The sequence below is a fragment of the Ostrea edulis genome, chromosome 2 (genome assembly GCF_947568905.1).
Source record: "Ostrea edulis chromosome 2, xbOstEdul1.1, whole genome shotgun sequence".
Lineage (NCBI taxonomy): Eukaryota > Metazoa > Mollusca > Bivalvia > Ostreida > Ostreidae > Ostrea > Ostrea edulis.
Window position 1 is genome coordinate 27,130,422 of NC_079165.1, and position 17,514 is coordinate 27,147,935.

The 17,514-nt window shown below is 40.1% G+C and overlaps 1 protein-coding gene across 1 annotated transcript; it reads right to left on the reverse strand.

The window, feature by feature from the left end:
* Positions 1-435: 435 nt before the first annotated feature.
* On the reverse strand, positions 436-14,611 carry LOC125681960 (conserved oligomeric Golgi complex subunit 8-like). The gene is made up of 2 exons (XM_056156551.1): positions 14,589-14,611; positions 436-2,545 (listed from the first exon to the last, which is right to left on the reverse strand). Exon 2 carries the CDS (start codon positions 2,536-2,538, stop codon positions 709-711), a length of 1,830 nt encoding a protein of 609 aa, XP_056012526.1. The 5' UTR covers positions 2,539-2,545; positions 14,589-14,611; the 3' UTR covers positions 436-708.
* Between the last annotated feature and the right edge of the window lie 2,903 nt (positions 14,612-17,514).

Genomic DNA, 17,514 nt, shown 5'->3' on the forward strand with positions numbered 1-17,514 from the left:
GAATTGATGATATCTTCAAATAATTGAAGATATCTTCAATTATTTGAGTTTATGTTAATTTGGCACTCCATATACCACATGCTGGATATTGTTATAATTTAAAGTTGTCAGATAGCTTTTCCCTTAGAGACCCAATCTGATTAAAATAAGATCTTTGATCTGCTCAGTTATTGTTATTTGTGTAGCGACATAACAATAACGGAGCGGATCAAAGATCTTATTTTAATCAGATTGCTTAGAGACCTATAAGAGTACTAAAACTTTGGATTGAAAATTTCCTCATTTTTTAATAAAAGAAGACAACTCTTTAAAAATAGGAATAAACCCTTTCTGATATAATTACATGAAGTTTAATGATATGAACTATCAATGCACACAATTAATTTACCAATATGCACATTTATTTTTATCTAAAATGTGAAAAAAAAACTATAATTATGCATCAGATAACTTTATTAAATATCAATATGCATGGTACATAAAATTAAAACCTAAACTAAATCTCTTGCAATAAAATAATTTGACATGTTTCATTTAATAAATCATTCTGTAACTTCACAACAAAAAAATATCAATATAAATTATACATATGATACATGTATAATGTCCATTCAAATGACATTAGATAACTAAGTTAGATTCCCACAATATTTAGAAACAAGGTCAACGATTTCTCAGTAAAGTCAGTATTTACACAATATTGTCATCTCACTCGATATCGCTATGTTCGCTGTGCTCACAGCTACTAGTGGTGAACACGACTTTACCCGGAGTCTCCGAGTCCGACTCTGTTTCTTGGGTAGGGAGGACTATCGTGGGGTGGTTACCCTCGCCCTGGGGAACAACCTCCTGGTCTGGAGCTTGATGACCAGTGAGAGAATTGTCCACTTTCCTCTCTGTTGATTCTGCTTCACTAGCATTCTGAGGCTGTGCATTAGATTCATCAGCGCTGTCTACCGCCTCCTTATCTGGCATCAAATGTTTTATTCTGTTCATGACAGTTTTGATATCAAATATATTCACTTGGACTCCAATAAAGGCATAGAACTGATGAGGAGGAAATAATGCTTGGAGACATTTGTTTACATATGGTAGAAGAGTCTCACCATACACATCACAGAACTTTGCAAATTTCTCCTGTTCTCTTTTATCAAATGTTGCCTCCTCGGTTCTGTGGAAAGAAAGGATGACATTGTTCACTTCCAAGAGGGAACCTTTCAGGGCCTCCGCCACTTCATGTGCAACAGATATTGGGGCACACAAACGCAGTTCATTAAATCCACTCAGAATATGGTTGCAATACACAGCCAAAGGGGAGTAATCCAAGAGAATCGCTGGAGGGTTAAGTTCACTCCCTTGAGCACTGTAAGGGACTGACCCTACAGTGTTTGTCTGGGCCAACAGATTGTAGGACTGCATGTCTAACGCAAATCTTTTATTAGCCTCTGTGAGTATATTTTGGAATCCCATGACAGCTGCATTTTGGAAGATTGGAGCCAGCAAACCTCGAAAGTCAGCACCGACTCGACTGAAAGAGAGTCCAAAGTACATGCACTGTCCTAAAATGGAGTCTAGTCTTTCACCTATGCCCATCATTAGATCCTGCTCCAAAGTTGCCAGGAATTCGGAGATTTTGTGAACCACCCATCCATGAAATAAAGACGCTTCACATACAGAGTCATCTTTCTTTGTACTCAGAAGTGGGTCATCATCAGAGAAAATTGCTCTATACTGTGTAATAATGTCAAAGAGATGTACCCGACTGGTCTCTATTGTTTTAGTGATGTGAGTATAAGGGTCTTCTCTCGGAATCACATCCAGCATTCCCTGAAACCACATATTCCTGGCCTGAAGAAACTTGATTCGAAGTTCAGTTTCCGTGAATACATCCATCCGTCGAATGTAACCAATTACACGTAAGCAGGCAGGGAGCTGGATGTTGGTTCGCAGCTGTTGGATGAGTTGATTAAGCATCAGCTGGGTGGAACCCCTCACTTCTGAGACTATTGTGTCGATGATGGAAATAGTGCCGTGTTTTTTCTCTAACCGTTTGACATGTGCCGCAAGTTCCAGTGCCTCTTCGTAGTAACCATTTCTTACACAGGTGTCCATTAACTGAGGCATCTCTAGGATTTCCAGGAGCTGTGTATGACGCTGCAATGTCAGGTTGTTCATGCGACGACTGGCGTTAATGTCTTGGGCTTTCTGCATAACGCCATTGCATTCCTCACTAAACTGGGGTAACTTATCCAGTAAGTCTTCAACATGTTTCTCCACTATCTGAAAATCTTTGAAGATATCTCTGGAACATTCGGCGGTCTGTATAAAGGTTTTGTAGTGTTGGAAGGCCAAATTCTGCGTGGCTTGCAGAATCTCGTTCTTTTCCTCTGCCAGATTATCAGGTTCCAGTGATAGCTTTTGGACTCCATAGGAACTTAACTCACTGAGGTACTGCAGAAATTCCGAATTCTCCTGCCAGTTCTCCGGAAAGGAATCTTTAAAGATCCCGGCGAGAATGTTTTCGTCCTCCACGTCCATCGTAAAACTAAAGTCAAGCTAGCGGACAATAAGCTAGCGGCCAATAAGGATTTTTCCTAATATTTATCGCTTAGAAAATGTACGTATAACGAACCCGACAAAAAAGTACTCTCAATATACGGCGCCTAGCGCCTAAACTAGGGCATGTGTCACTCAGGTGACCACAGGACATTTTAGGGCATTGACCCCTCTAATAGATTCTGACCCCAAACGGGTAAGTATAGGCACCGATTTGGGGCACGGCGGCGCCAAATATACCCTATCTAACTATATGCGGTAGGGGTCTCGGTACGGCGCCTAGCGCCTAAACTAGGACTTGTGCCACTTAAGTGACCACAGGACATTTTAGGGCATTGACCCCTCTAATAGATTCTGACCCCAAAAGGATAAGTATAGGCACCGATTTGGGGCACGGCGGCGCCAAATATACCCTATCTAACTATATGCGGTAGGGGTCTAGGTATGGCGCCTAGCGCCTAAACTAGGACTTGTGCCACTTAGGTGACCACAGGGCATTTTAGGGCATTGACCCCTCTAATAGATTCTGACCCCAAAAGGGTAAGTATAGGCACCGATTTGGGGCACGGCGGCGCCAAATATACCCTATCTAACTATATGCGGTAGGGGTCTAGGTACGGCGCCTAGCGCCTAAACTAGGACTTGTGCCACTTAGGTGACCACAGGGAATTTTAGGGCATTGACCCCTCTAATAGATTCTGACCCCAAACGGGTAAGTATAGGCACCGATTTGGGGCACGGTGGCGCCAAATATACCCTATTTTTACTATCTAACTATATGCGGTAGGGGTCTAGGTACGGCGCCTAGCGCCTAAACTAGGACTTGTGCCACTTAGGTGACCACAGGGCATTTTAGGGCATTGACCCCTCTAATAGATTCTGACCCCAAAAGGGTAAGTATAGGCACCGATTTGGGGCACGGCGGCGCCAAATATACCCTATCTAACTATATGCGGTAGGGGTCTAGGTACGGCGCCTAGCGCCTAAACTAGGACTTGTGCCACTTAGGTGACCACAGGGCATTTTAGGGTATTGACCCCTCTAATAGATTCTGACCCCAAAAGGGTAAGTATAGGCACCGATTTGGGGCACGGCGGCGCCAAATATACCCTATCTAACTATATGCGGTAGGGGTCTAGGTACGGCGCCTAGCGCCTAAACTAGGACTTGTGCCACTTAGGTGACCACAGGGCATTTTAGGGCATTGACCCCTCTAATAGATTCTGACCCAAAAAGGGTAATTATAGACACCGATTTGGTGTACGGAGACGCCAAATATACCCTATTTTTACTATTTGACTATATGCGATAGGGGTCTAGGTACGGCGCCTAGCGCCTAAACTAGGACTTGTGCCACTCAAGTGACCACAGGGTGTTTTAGGGCTTTGACCCCTCTAATAGGATCTGGCCTCAAAAGGGTAAGTATTGGCACCATTTTGGGGTAGGGAGACGCCAAATATATCCTATTTGCAATATATGACTATGCAATAGAGGTTTAGTTAGGGTGCCTAGATGAACCGCCTAAACTTGGACTTGTGCCACACATGTGATTACAGCCCAATTTAGGTATTCAACTCCCTAATATGATCTGACCTGAAAAGGGTAAGCAAAGGCACCGTAAATATATTTTTTTTATGTACAAAACCATATTGTTTTTAAAATTTTGGCCGTGATCTTATCAAATGGGTATCAGTGTTATACAATAAAGCTAAATTATGTGTTATTCAAAACGGTGTTTTTTCATAATTCTTTAAAATTGGCAGCGGTTGTCGTCAAGGTGATCCAATATCTCCTTATTTATGCAACCTTTGTGTCGAAATTTAGGCCATATGATACTACAAAACAAAAATATCAGGGGCATTAAAATAAAGAAAGAATTTGTTTAATACAATATGCAAATGACAGTTTTATTTTTGGATGGATTAGAAAAAAGTCTAAAAAGTGCTCTTGATCTACTATTTCAATTTTCTAAATTTTCAGGTTTAAAACCCAATATTTCCAAAACCAAATTTGTTTGGATTGTCTCTATAATTAATACTGAAGATACTTTCTGTAGTCATACTGGATTACAATAGAGAAGAGAACCATTCACAGTTCGAGGTATAATAAAGCTTAATTTTGATAACAGGCTTACAGCTATTTAGTAAGAAATAACCCAATGGTCAAAAAGATATATTTCTCCCATAGGATAAATTACAATGGTGAAAAGTTTATTTCTATCAAAATTCCCAAACCAAGTTTACAGTGGATATAGCAACTTATAAAAACTAAAGCCAGAAATCATGAAAAATGGCCCTGTTTCCAAAATTTAAAATCTTTTGGGGGTCAAAAGGCTTCAAAATCTGCTTTCTAAAACAATTAATTTTATCCAATTTCCTCTACGCGATTTCTTTCTACGGGCTTCTAAATATAGCAATGAAATGAATGCATTTACATTGTAACGTCATTTTGACGTCGTTGTATTCCTAAGGTAGTTAATTAACTAAGTCAAAATTTACTCGAATGGCGTAAAGGAGAAAAACTGTATCATTTAATATTATTAAGTTCTTCATTAAATTTCCTCGTGTATTTCAGATACAATGAGTATTCATTTTGATAATAAATATGACATTGTATGGAAAAAGCATTGTGTTCTTCATGTTAGCTTGTGAAATGCAATGAGGATGCCAGTGTTGTATCGTTCATATTCAGTTGATTTGTTGACATTCTCACAAAGATTCCACAAGATATGACAAAGGGTTTCATAAAATACATGTACATGATTTATTAGATACAAAAGGCAATTTATCAGCTACCAGAGTATCACAAATGATTACTCAATTCAGATTCCATTTACTAGATATGAGGGATTGAAACAAGTTATTGTGCACTTTCAAACAATACGATAGAGCTTTAAGTTGGGAGCCTAGCGCCCAAACTAGGACTTGTGCCACTCAGATGACCACAGGGCATTCAGGGTATTGGCCTTTTTAATAGGAACTTACCTCAAAAGGTTAATAGAGGCACCATTTTGGGGCACAGAGGCCCCAAATATACATTATTTCAATAATTGTTATGGAAATTATCTCTATGACCTAAAGAAGTTTCTGGTTGTTCATATTTCATTTTTTAGAATGTATTCCTCTTAGTCTTTATTTAATTGGTTTTATTGAGAATTATGGGTAATTCTTTACTTGTTTTAAACAAATGTAAATTCAGTGTATATAGAATACATGCCAACAGTTTCATTATTCGATATACCCTTCGATCTCTTTCTTTGTTACTACATGTAGAATCTGTACAATTAAGTTTCAATTCCTGGATTATGCGGCGGACCAGCGCACTGCATGGAAACTACAACTTTGCAATCACCCATAGATATACGTCCATGGCCTGGAGTTTGGCGTCGATAAAGTACACCACAGTCAATGATTAAAGAGGTCTGAAAATGGACCGATACTCGGAAGGCACATGGTGCGACCCCAACAGCCCCAAATTGAGGGCGGAAAATGTTACCCCAGGGGGTCCCTTTTCTTGCCTGTATACCCTTTTAGCGGACTCTTCAAACATTAAGTTGTTATTAACCTTCATTATGACCCTACATGACGTAAAATTAGAAACTTTCAGGTGAGCTCAATTGTACTTTATACCCTATGTGACCCTTTTAAGCGTTCTATATGTTTGACTGTTGTTTTCTACCCGTCTATCAGCTTTATATTCTTTAATCACCCAATATTCAATTATTAGGGAAGTCTGAATAGGGGCCCTGCTCCTGGTAGGACCAAGGTGGTACCCCTACCGCCCCAAACTGAGGGTGGAAGATAATAGCCTAGGGGAGGGGTCCCCTTTCTTGTCTGCATAATCTTTTTGTGGACTCTTCAAAGATTAAGTTGTTATTAGCCATCATTAAGACCCTACATAAAGTAAAACTAGGAACTTTAAGGTGAGATTATTTACCCTCAGAGGCCTATGTGACCCCTTTTAAAGGTTCTATATGTTTGACTTCATTGTTCTCTAGTCTTTTGTCAGTTTTGTTTTATTCCAACACCATATAGTCATTTATTAGAGAGGTCTTAAGTGGTCTCACCGTTTGGTGGCCCCAGGAGGTACCCCTACAACCCCAAACCGAGGGCGAAAAATGATAGTCGTAGGGGTCCACTTCCTTGTCTGCATACTCCTTTTGTGGACTCTTCAATCATTATTTTCTTATTAACGTTCATGTGATGTAACGTCAGGAACTTTCAGGTGAGCTCAATAGCCTTCAAGTATGAAACTTGGTAATTAAAAATTTGTTAATTAATTGTTTGAAAAATGATCAATTCTGATTTATTATGTGTTACCTTTTAGTATTCCGTCTGAGTACTCGAAGTACTTTGTTGAACTTTCTTATTGGCTGCTAGCTTTTATGGTCTTATTGGATGCTGGTTTGTGGCTGCTAACTTCAGCCAAGTCGTAGCTAGGACTGTTAAAATGTGTAGAACCGAAAGTTTCACTGAAGCGCCGAAGGTGGCGAGGGTTAGGTGCGGGAGGGGTGTTTCGGGGGACCATCTCCGAGAACCCTTAATTTTAGACTTTAAATAAATCTTCCACATACTCTATCAGAGATGCCTAAAATTGCGTATCTGCCACGTAAGGGGTTAATGGACCTTTCTCCAGTTTCATATGAAAGCCAACAAAAATAATCTATCATATCTGAAATGTACACTGAAGTAATTCAGACATGTTCCTATAATTTTCTATCATCTTGATGCCATGTAGAATATATATATATATATATATATATATATATATAATTATCATCATCGTCATCATCATCATCATCAATTGAAGTTACGCTCCTGCGTGGCAGTGATTGAGTGATACGAAGTGCACATTTTCAAATGTTTTCTCCATAAAAAAGGAGAAACTAAACCTTGTTTTTATCATAGATATAATACAACCTGTTAAAACTAAGCATAATGAAGAATTTGGTAACGTAAGCTTTACTATTTAGGACCGCAATGGTAAGCGCGCCACCAACTTCCGGTGTAAGGGGAGTAACTGCAAAAATGTAGGTCTGAGTAAGTAGCTCTTAAGAATCCTCTGGTTAACTTTTCATTTACTTTTATTAAAATATACTTATCTCTTAATAATTGCAAAGTGACATACAATAATGTTTTGAAATTGAAATAAATGTTTTACAATTTCCTAAATTTTCAAACCTTGCAAATATTTGTGTCAGTATCCTTTATAGAAAATAACGTTGATTTTGAGCGTGTTTACTGGCATAGTTTTGCTGATATAACATTTATTAATATGACATGAGTCACACTACTCTTTTGATATTGATAGGTCTGAACAGTATGGAGCGCCATATTAACATAAACTGAAATAATGGAAGATATCTTCAATTATTTGAAGATATCATCAATTCATTTGATGCGCGCAACAATTTAATTAAAAGATCTCTTCAAATAATTAATGATATCTTCAATTCTGAATTATTGCTCACATTAATTGAATTGATGATAGCAATAATTCTTCAGCTGAATTGATGCGCACTTTGATTTAATTAATGATCTCTTCAAATGAATTAATGCTATCGACAATTGAATTGATGCACTACAATTTCATTGAAGAGAGCAATAATTGATATACTGTGCGCATTAAATCAATTGATAAGAGCAATAATTGATTTAATGCGCGCATTAATTCTAATATGGCTCTCTTCAATTGAATTAATATCTTTAATTTATTTGAAGAGAGCAATAATTCTTTTAGAGAGAGCAACTATATAATTAAAGATATCTTCAACTCAACATATCCAAAATTGAATTAATGATCTCTTTAATTGAATCGTTGCTCTCTTTTAAAGAATTGATGCGCGCATTAATTCCTTATACAAAAGCATTGTAAATAATTAAAGATATCTTCAATTGAATTAAAGAGATCATCAAATTATTTATATCGAGCTCTAAATTAATTATTGCGAGCAATATTTCTACGAAATTGATGCCCTCATCAAATGAATTGAAGAGAACAATAATTGAATTCCATTATTGCTCTTATTAATTCAATTGCATTGATGCGCGCATCAATTGAATTGAAGAGAGCAATAATTGAATTAATGTGCACATTAAATCAATTATTGCTCTCATTAATTCAATGGATGCGCGCATTAATTCATTTGAGGAGAGCAATAATTGAATTGAAGCGTGCATTAATTCATTTGATGAAAGCAATAATTGATTTAATGCGCGCATTAATTCAATGAAAGAGAGCAATAATTGAATAAGATATCTTCAATTATTTGAGTGTATGTTAATTTGGCGCTCCATAGAACAGTAGCATTGAAAAAAAAAAACGAATATTGTGCGATGAAATTCCTAAATACATATCTAAATACATTATGTCCATCATCTTTCAAAATTTACTAATAATTAGGTTTACTTCATATAAATCTGTTATTTTTATATCAATATCTACACATGCTGGAAGTGCACATGTCACAAAATTCCATGGAATGATGAATACTACGTTCTGCTAAATTTTCAAATGGAGTATCAAGAATTTAAACAATTCCGTTCTGAAATAGAACATCCTCCAATGATTTAGAAATAACAATCTAGTACGTTGGGGAGGGGGTCATTAGTGGCGGATTTAAGGTAAATCGTGGTCTCTTGTTTAGAAAAATGTAAACGATAAAAAAAGCAATAATTCATTCCTCTCTCAGAGCAATAAATGACAAAATCTTTTGATTTATTGAATTACTTTTATTGGGAGAACTTACATTTTTTCCAAAACCCCTTAAAATTTGCGTCATTTTGTTGATTTCCCTCTATCAAAAATGACAGAAAATAGTAAACATTTCCACATAGAAGACATATTTGAAGCCCAATAAAATCTGTAAAATCCGTAAAATCTAGGAGGTTCCGGGAGCCTCCACCAGGGCTTAGCCCTGGACCCACTGGGGGTCTCAAGGTGCACCCCCCTCCCCCACCCCGACCCCTGCATCATGAAGTTGCGCCTTCTAACCCCAATTTCTGGATCCACCCCTGGTCATGCAAATAAAGTGATTGTAAAACGTGGTACTTTGCATAAAACTACTTTGGTGTTTATACATAGAATTAATACGGCATTACTGAAAAAATCCAAATTTATTTTACATTATTAGACCTGATTAATTTTTCTCTCATTGTATGATTGAACATATTTATGATTTTTACGTAAATCATAACAAAGACACGTGTCTGCGCCAACCACGTGGGTCCTCAAACAGGGCCCATTTCATTTCAAACATCAAACACTGGTCTATCGAGTATTCATTGATACACGACAAATATTCGTACGAATTAATGTACATCAGATTTGGCACGGTGTGAAAGGGATAGTTTCGTACTATAGACCCGGTCAACTTTCTCAAAAAATAAAAATATCTCATATTTGAAGGGATATTACATGTGTAAAAATTTATGAAATAATTTAGGGAAACGTGTCAAGTATACCTAAGTGGCACAAGTCCTAGTTTAGGCGCTAGGCGCCGTACCTAGACCCCTACCGCATATAGTTAGATAGTAAAAATAGGGTATATTTGGCGCCGCCGTGCCCCAAATCGGTGCCTATACTTACCCTTTTGGGGTCAGAATCTATTAGAGGGTTCAATACCCTAAAATGCCCTGTGGTCACCTAAGTGGCACAAGTCCTAGTTTAGGCGCTAGGCGCCGTACCTAGACCCCTACCGCATATAGTTAGATAGTAAAAATAGGGTATATTTGGCGCCGCCGTGCCCCAAATCGGTGCCTATACTTACCCTTTTGGGGTCAGAATCTATTAGAGGGGTCAATGCCCTAAAATGCCCTGTGGTCACCTAAGTGGCACAAGTCCTAGTTTAGGCGCTAGGCGCCGTACCTAGACCCCTACCGCATATAGTTAGATAGTAAAAATAGGGTATATTTGGCGCCGTCGTGCCCCAAATCGGTGCCTATACTTACCCTTTTGGGGTCAGAATCTATTAGAGGGGTCAATACCCTAAAATGCCCTGTGGTCACCTAAGTGGCACAAGTCCTAGTTTAGGCGCTAGGCGCCGTACCTAGACCCCTACCGCATATAGTTAGATAGGGTATATTTGGCGCCGCCGTGCCCCAAATCGGTGCCTATACTTACCCTTTTGGGGTCAGAATCTATTAGAGGGGTCAATGCCCTAAAATGCCCTGTGGTCACCTAAGTGGCACAAGTCCTAGTTTAGGCGCTAGGCGCCGTACCTAGACCCCTACCGCATATAGTTAGATAGGGTATATTTGGCGCCGCCGTGCCCCAAATCGGTGCCTATACTTACCCTTTTGGGGTCAGAATCTATTAGAGGGTTCAATACCCTAAAATGCCCTGTGGTCACCTAAGTGGCACAAGTCCTAGTTTAGGCGCTAGGCGCCGTACCTAGACCCCTACCGCATATAGTTAGATAGGGTATATTTGGCGCCGCCGTGCCCCAAATCGGTGCCTATACTTACCCTTTTGGGGTCAGAATCTATTAGAGGGTTCAATACCCTAAAATGCCCTGTGGTCACCTAAGTGGCACAAGTCCTAGTTTAGGCGCTAGGCGCCGTACCTAGACCCCTACCGCATATAGTTAGATAGGGTATATTTGGCGTCGCCGTGCCCCAAATCGGTGCCTATACTTACCCTTTTGGGGTCAGAATCTATTAGAGGGGTCAATGCCCTAAAATGCCCTGTGGTCACCTAAGTGGCACAAGTCCTAGTTTAGGCGCTAGGCGCCGTACCTAGACCCCTACCGCATATAGTTAGATAGTAAAAATAGGGTATATTTGGCGCCGCCGTGCCCCAAATCGGTGCCTATACTTACCCTTTTGGGGTCAGAATCTATTAGAGGGTTCAATACCCTAAAATGCCCTGTGGTCACCTAAGTGGCACAAGTCCTAGTTTAGGCGCTAGGCGCCGTACCTAGACCCCTACCGCATATAGTTAGATAGTAAAAATAGGGTATATTTGGCGCCGCCGTGCCCCAAATCGGTGCCTATACTTACCCTTTTGGGGTCAGAATCTATTAGAGGGGTCAATGCCCTAAAATGCCCTGTGGTCACCTAAGTGGCACAAGTCCTAGTTTAGGCGCTAGGCGCCGTACCTAGACCCCTACCGCATATAGTTAGATAGGGTATATTTGGCGCCGCCGTGCCCCAAATCGGTGCCTATACTTACCCTTTTGGGGTCAGAATCTATTAGAGGGGTCAATGCCCTAAAATGCCCTGTGGTCACCTAAGTGGCACAAGTCCTAGTTTAGGCGCTAGGCGCCGTACCTAGACCCCTACCGCATATAGTTAGATAGTAAAAATAGGGTATATTTGGCGCCGTCGTGCCCCAAATCGGTGCCTATACTTACCCTTTTGGGGTCAGAATCTATTAGAGGGGTCAATACCCTAAAATGCCCTGTGGTCACCTAAGTGGCACAAGTCCTAGTTTAGGCGCTAGGCGCCGTACCTAGACCCCTACCGCATATAGTTAGATAGGGTATATTTGGCGCCGCCGTGCCCCAAATCGGTGCCTATACTTACCCTTTTGGGGTCAGAATCTATTAGAGGGGTCAATGCCCTAAAATGCCCTGTGGTCACCTAAGTGGCACAAGTCCTAGTTTAGGCGCTAGGCGCCGTACCTAGACCCCTACCGCATATAGTTAGATAGTAAAAATAGGGTATATTTGGCGCCGTCGTGCCCCAAATCGGTGCCTATACTTACCCTTTTGGGGTCAGAATCTATTAGAGGGGTCAATACCCTAAAATGCCCTGTGGTCACCTAAGTGGCACAAGTCCTAGTTTAGGCGCTAGGCGCCGTACCTAGACCCCTACCGCATATAGTTAGATAGGGTATATTTGGCGCCGCCGTGCCCCAAATCGGTGCCTATACTTACCCTTTTGGGGTCAGAATCTATTAGAGGGGTCAATGCCCTAAAATGCCCTGTGGTCACCTAAGTGGCACAAGTCCTAGTTTAGGCGCTAGGCGCCGTACCTAGACCCCTACCGCATATAGTTAGATAGGGTATATTTGGCGCCGCCGTGCCCCAAATCGGTGCCTATACTTACCCTTTTGGGGTCAGAATCTATTAGAGGGTTCAATACCCTAAAATGCCCTGTGGTCACCTAAGTGGCACAAGTCCTAGTTTAGGCGCTAGGCGCCGTACCTAGACCCCTACCGCATATAGTTAGATAGGGTATATTTGGCGTCGCCGTGCCCCAAATCGGTGCCTATACTTACCCTTTTGGGGTCAGAATCTATTAGAGGGGTCAATGCCCTAAAATGCCCTGTGGTCACCTAAGTGGCACAAGTCCTAGTTTAGGCGCTAGGCGCCGTACCTAGACCCCTACCGCATATAGTTAGATAGTAAAAATAGGGTATATTTGGCGCCGCCGTGCCCCAAATCGGTGCCTATACTTACCCTTTTGGGGTCAGAATCTATTAGAGGGTTCAATACCCTAAAATGCCCTGTGGTCACCTAAGTGGCACAAGTCCTAGTTTAGGCGCTAGGCGCCGTACCTAGACCCCTACCGCATATAGTTAGATAGTAAAAATAGGGTATATTTGGCGCCGCCGTGCCCCAAATCGGTGCCTATACTTACCCTTTTGGGGTCAGAATCTATTAGAGGGGTCAATGCCCTAAAATGCCCTGTGGTCACCTAAGTGGCACAAGTCCTAGTTTAGGCGCTAGGCGCCGTACCTAGACCCCTACCGCATATAGTTAGATAGGGTATATTTGGCGCCGCCGTGCCCCAAATCGGTGCCTATACTTACCCTTTTGGGGTCAGAATCTATTAGAGGGGTCAATGCCCTAAAATGCCCTGTGGTCACCTAAGTGGCACAAGTCCTAGTTTAGGCGCTAGGCGCCGTACCTAGACCCCTACCGCATATAGTTAGATAGGGTATATTTGGCGCCGCCGTGCCCCAAATCGGTGCCTATACTTACCCTTTTGGGGTCAGAATCTATTAGAGGGGTCAATGCCCTAAAATGCCCTGTGGTCACCTAAGTGGCACAAGTCCTAGTTTAGGCGCTAGGCGCCGTACCTAGACCCCTACCGCATATAGTTAGATAGGGTATATTTGGCGCCGCCGTGCCCCAAATCGGTGCCTATACTTACCCTTTTGGGGTCAGAATCTATTAGAGGGGTCAATGCCCTAAAATGCCCTGTGGTCACCTAAGTGGCACAAGTCCTAGTTTAGGCGCTAGGCGCCGTACCTAGACCCCTACCGCATATAGTTAGATAGTAAAAATAGGGTATATTTGGCGCCGCCGTGCCCCAAATCGGTGCCTATACTTACCCTTTTGGGGTCAGAATCTATTAGAGGGGTCAATACCCTAAAATGCCCTGTGGTCACCTAAGTGGCACAAGTCCTAGTTTAGGCGCTAGGCGCCGTACCTAGACCCCTACCGCATATAGTTAGATAGGGTATATTTGGCGCCGCCGTGCCCCAAATCGGTGCCTATACTTACCCTTTTGGGGTCAGAATCTATTAGAGGGGTCAATGCCCTAAAATGCCCTGTGGTCACCTAAGTGGCACAAGTCCTAGTTTAGGCGCTAGGCGCCGTACCTAGACCCCTACCGCATATAGTTAGATAGTAAAAATAGGGTATATTTGGCGCCGCCGTGCCCCAAATCGGTGCCTATACTTACCCTTTTGGGGTCAGAATCTATTAGAGGGTTCAATACCCTAAAATGCCCTGTGGTCACCTAAGTGGCACAAGTCCTAGTTTAGGCGCTAGGCGCCGTACCTAGACCCCTACCGCATATAGTTAGATAGTAAAAATAGGGTATATTTGGCGCCGCCGTGCCCCAAATCGGTGCCTATACTTACCCTTTTGGGGTCAGAATCTATTAGAGGGGTCAATGCCCTAAAATGCCCTGTGGTCACCTAAGTGGCACAAGTCCTAGTTTAGGCGCTAGGCGCCGTATATTGAGAGTACTTTTTTGTCGGGTTCGTTATACGTACCTTTTCTAAGTGATAAATATTAGGGAAAATCCTTATTGGCCGCTAGCTTATTGTCCGCTAGCTTGACTTAGGCCATCGTAAACCATAAACCGGAAGTAATTGAAGGGCTGGGTAAAAGGCGGGGTGGGTGTAAATGTAGTCCGGGACATATGTCCCGGGACATATGTCCCGTGATGTCCAATATTGATATTCGCCGATTTAACGTTTTATGTTAGTTTTTCGTTAAATATCTTACTAAATGTGTTTTAAGACAACACCAAGTGTCTTCATTGTGAATTTGGTGTATGAAAATTCCCTAATTATTTAATAAATGACTTTTATTTATTCTTTTGGGTGTAAAAGTAGTCCCGAAAATTTTACGAAGAAAGCGCATTTCCGGTTTTTGTTTCTGCCTTGTCCATAATTAAAATAAAGTTTTAATGTGTTTTATTTGTCTGTTGATTTTGCTTGGATATTGTTTTATATCACAACAAAAAGATTTATTAAATATTCCACTTGTTATATGAATGCTCGTCCTTCTTTCTATGGGACATCGCTTCGATGGTTGATCCGATACGAAAGAGTGTAAAAATAAAACCGGAACAAGGTGACAGTTTGAACCCGTTTTATGAATAGCTAGGCAAGTGTTTTAAAGAGTACGTTTAATAAGAAAGTTTGATTATAATTGGTATATTCAAAATATTATGAGTAATAATAGGTCAATAAATAATGAAAAGATATGTCTTGTTGAATATCCAGCTGTCCTCTCTATGGAATATATTTACATGTATCATTTTGAAGCGAATATGAATATAAATATTTGAAATTTTCTCTTCAATATTATTAAAAGTGTGTAAGGTAAATACTAAATTCTAGCATTACTATTAATCAATATACATGGTTTTACTAATTATTGACATTAAATGAGCGCTGCTATCAAGATTAATGATCATCTAAAATAATTATTCAAATGCAGAAGCGCGCACATGATTTAACGATGAGAAGTAAATTGATAACCCTGTTTTACTTTGTAAGACAAAGGTTGGCGACCACCATTTCTCTAAATCAACCAAAATCAATTATAATGCAGATACACACATATGAAAATGGTGAGCATTGAAATTGAATGGCCAAATTCTTTAACGTCATTGGGTGCCGAATTCCCCCCCCCCCCACCAATATTGAAAATTAAAATGTATGAACAATATGCTTGTTGATTTTCCAGTTATAGGTAGCAAGAACTGGACAACGTAATTAAATGAGACATTCTTTACATGTCTTATTAACTTACGGCCAAAAACCGCCATGCAATAGTTGTTCAATTATTGATCCTTCCACGATATTATATATAAATTACATTACATTTAACTTCTATGAAATACATGTACATTAGCATTGTTGCTAGATTATTTTGAGTTTGTAACGAAGTGATATATTATATTATAAATATTAATGATAAATACCGCCGTATTGCCAGCCCTTACCTGAATGCGGATTTAATGTTTTCATCTCAGTCCGGTTTTTAAATTAATATCCCAATTAGCTGCGATATCCCGAGGGAAAGGTGGGTTTAAAAACCGTTTATCAGATTAATTTGTTTAATCAAACAAAATGACTAGAAATAAGGGTGTCTTATGATTATCAACAGGACACACTACGTAAAGGTTATAAATGTTTTGTGCATAAACAAGGCGGAAACAAAAACCGGAAATGCGTTTTATTCGTAAAATTTTCGGGACTACTTTTACACCCAAAAGAATAAATAAAAGTCATTTATCAAATAATTAGGGAATTTTCATGCATCAAATTCACAATGAAGACACTTGGTGATTGTCTTAAAACACATTTAGTAAGATATTTAACGAAAAACTAACATAAAACGTTAAATCGGCGAATATCAATATCGGACATCGCGGGACATATGTCCCGGGACATATGTCCCGGACTACATTTACACCCACCCTAAAAGGCGGTGGGTCGATTTACCCAAATGGGAGGTATAACCTCGATAAGGACCTCCAAATGGACCCAAATATGGCGATCCGAATGGACCAAATTAGAGACTCAATAGATATTATATGTATGTATTTTCAAAAAATATATTGAATTCTTTAGAAATGATACCCTAATAAAATTGTCAGTCAAATTCAAGATTTTAATGAAATATGAATATTGTAGTTCTAACAAATGAAATATGATTGAAAATACAAGAATTGCTGAAGAATTGAGTTTGAATCTTTATTACATTTTTTACTCAAATATCAAACGATTCGTTATATTCTATCGATCAATTAGTTGAAATATTTATTCTTACCAATCGAAAACGAACATTTTGAGTAGATTTATTAACATGCAGTGAAAGGTGAAGATAACGAACAATGATCAATGAAAGGTGAAGATAACGAACAGTGATCAATCTCATAACTCCTGTAAGCAATACAAAATAGAGAGTTGGGCAAACACGGGCCCCTAGATATACCAGAGGAGGGATGAGCTAGATGCCTAGGAGGAGTAAGCACCCCCTGTCAACCGTATAGTCACACCCGCCGTGAGCCCTATATCAAGATCAGGTAAATTGAGTTATCCGTAATCAAAATCAGTGTGCCAAGAACGGCCAAACAATTGGCATGAAACACGTTAGACAGCATTTGATACAATGATAGGTTGTCAGGGGCGGATCCAGGAATTGCGGTTACGGGGGGGCGCCACTTTATGAGGCAGTGGGTCCAGGGCGAAGCCCTGGTGGGGGTCCAGGGGGCGAAGTCCCCGGTTCCAAGCTCCTGAATTTTACAGATTTTATGGGGCTTGAAATATTTCTCCTATTTAGTCATTTGTACTATTTTCTCTCATTTTAATAAGGTGAAATTAATAAAATGACACAAATTTTAAGGGGTTTTTTGGGGAAAAAAATTAAGTTCTCCTAATAAAGTAATCAAGAAATCAAAAAGATTTTGTCATTTATTTCTCCTGGAGTGGAAGAAATTATTGTTTCTTTTATCGTTTAGTACATTTTCCAAAACAAGATGTATA

Excerpts from the sequence above, each read along its gene's own strand:
- LOC125681960 (XM_056156551.1), bottom strand. The coding sequence starts at position 2,538 with ATGGACGTGGAGGACGAAAACATTCTCGCCGGGATCTTTAAAGATTCC.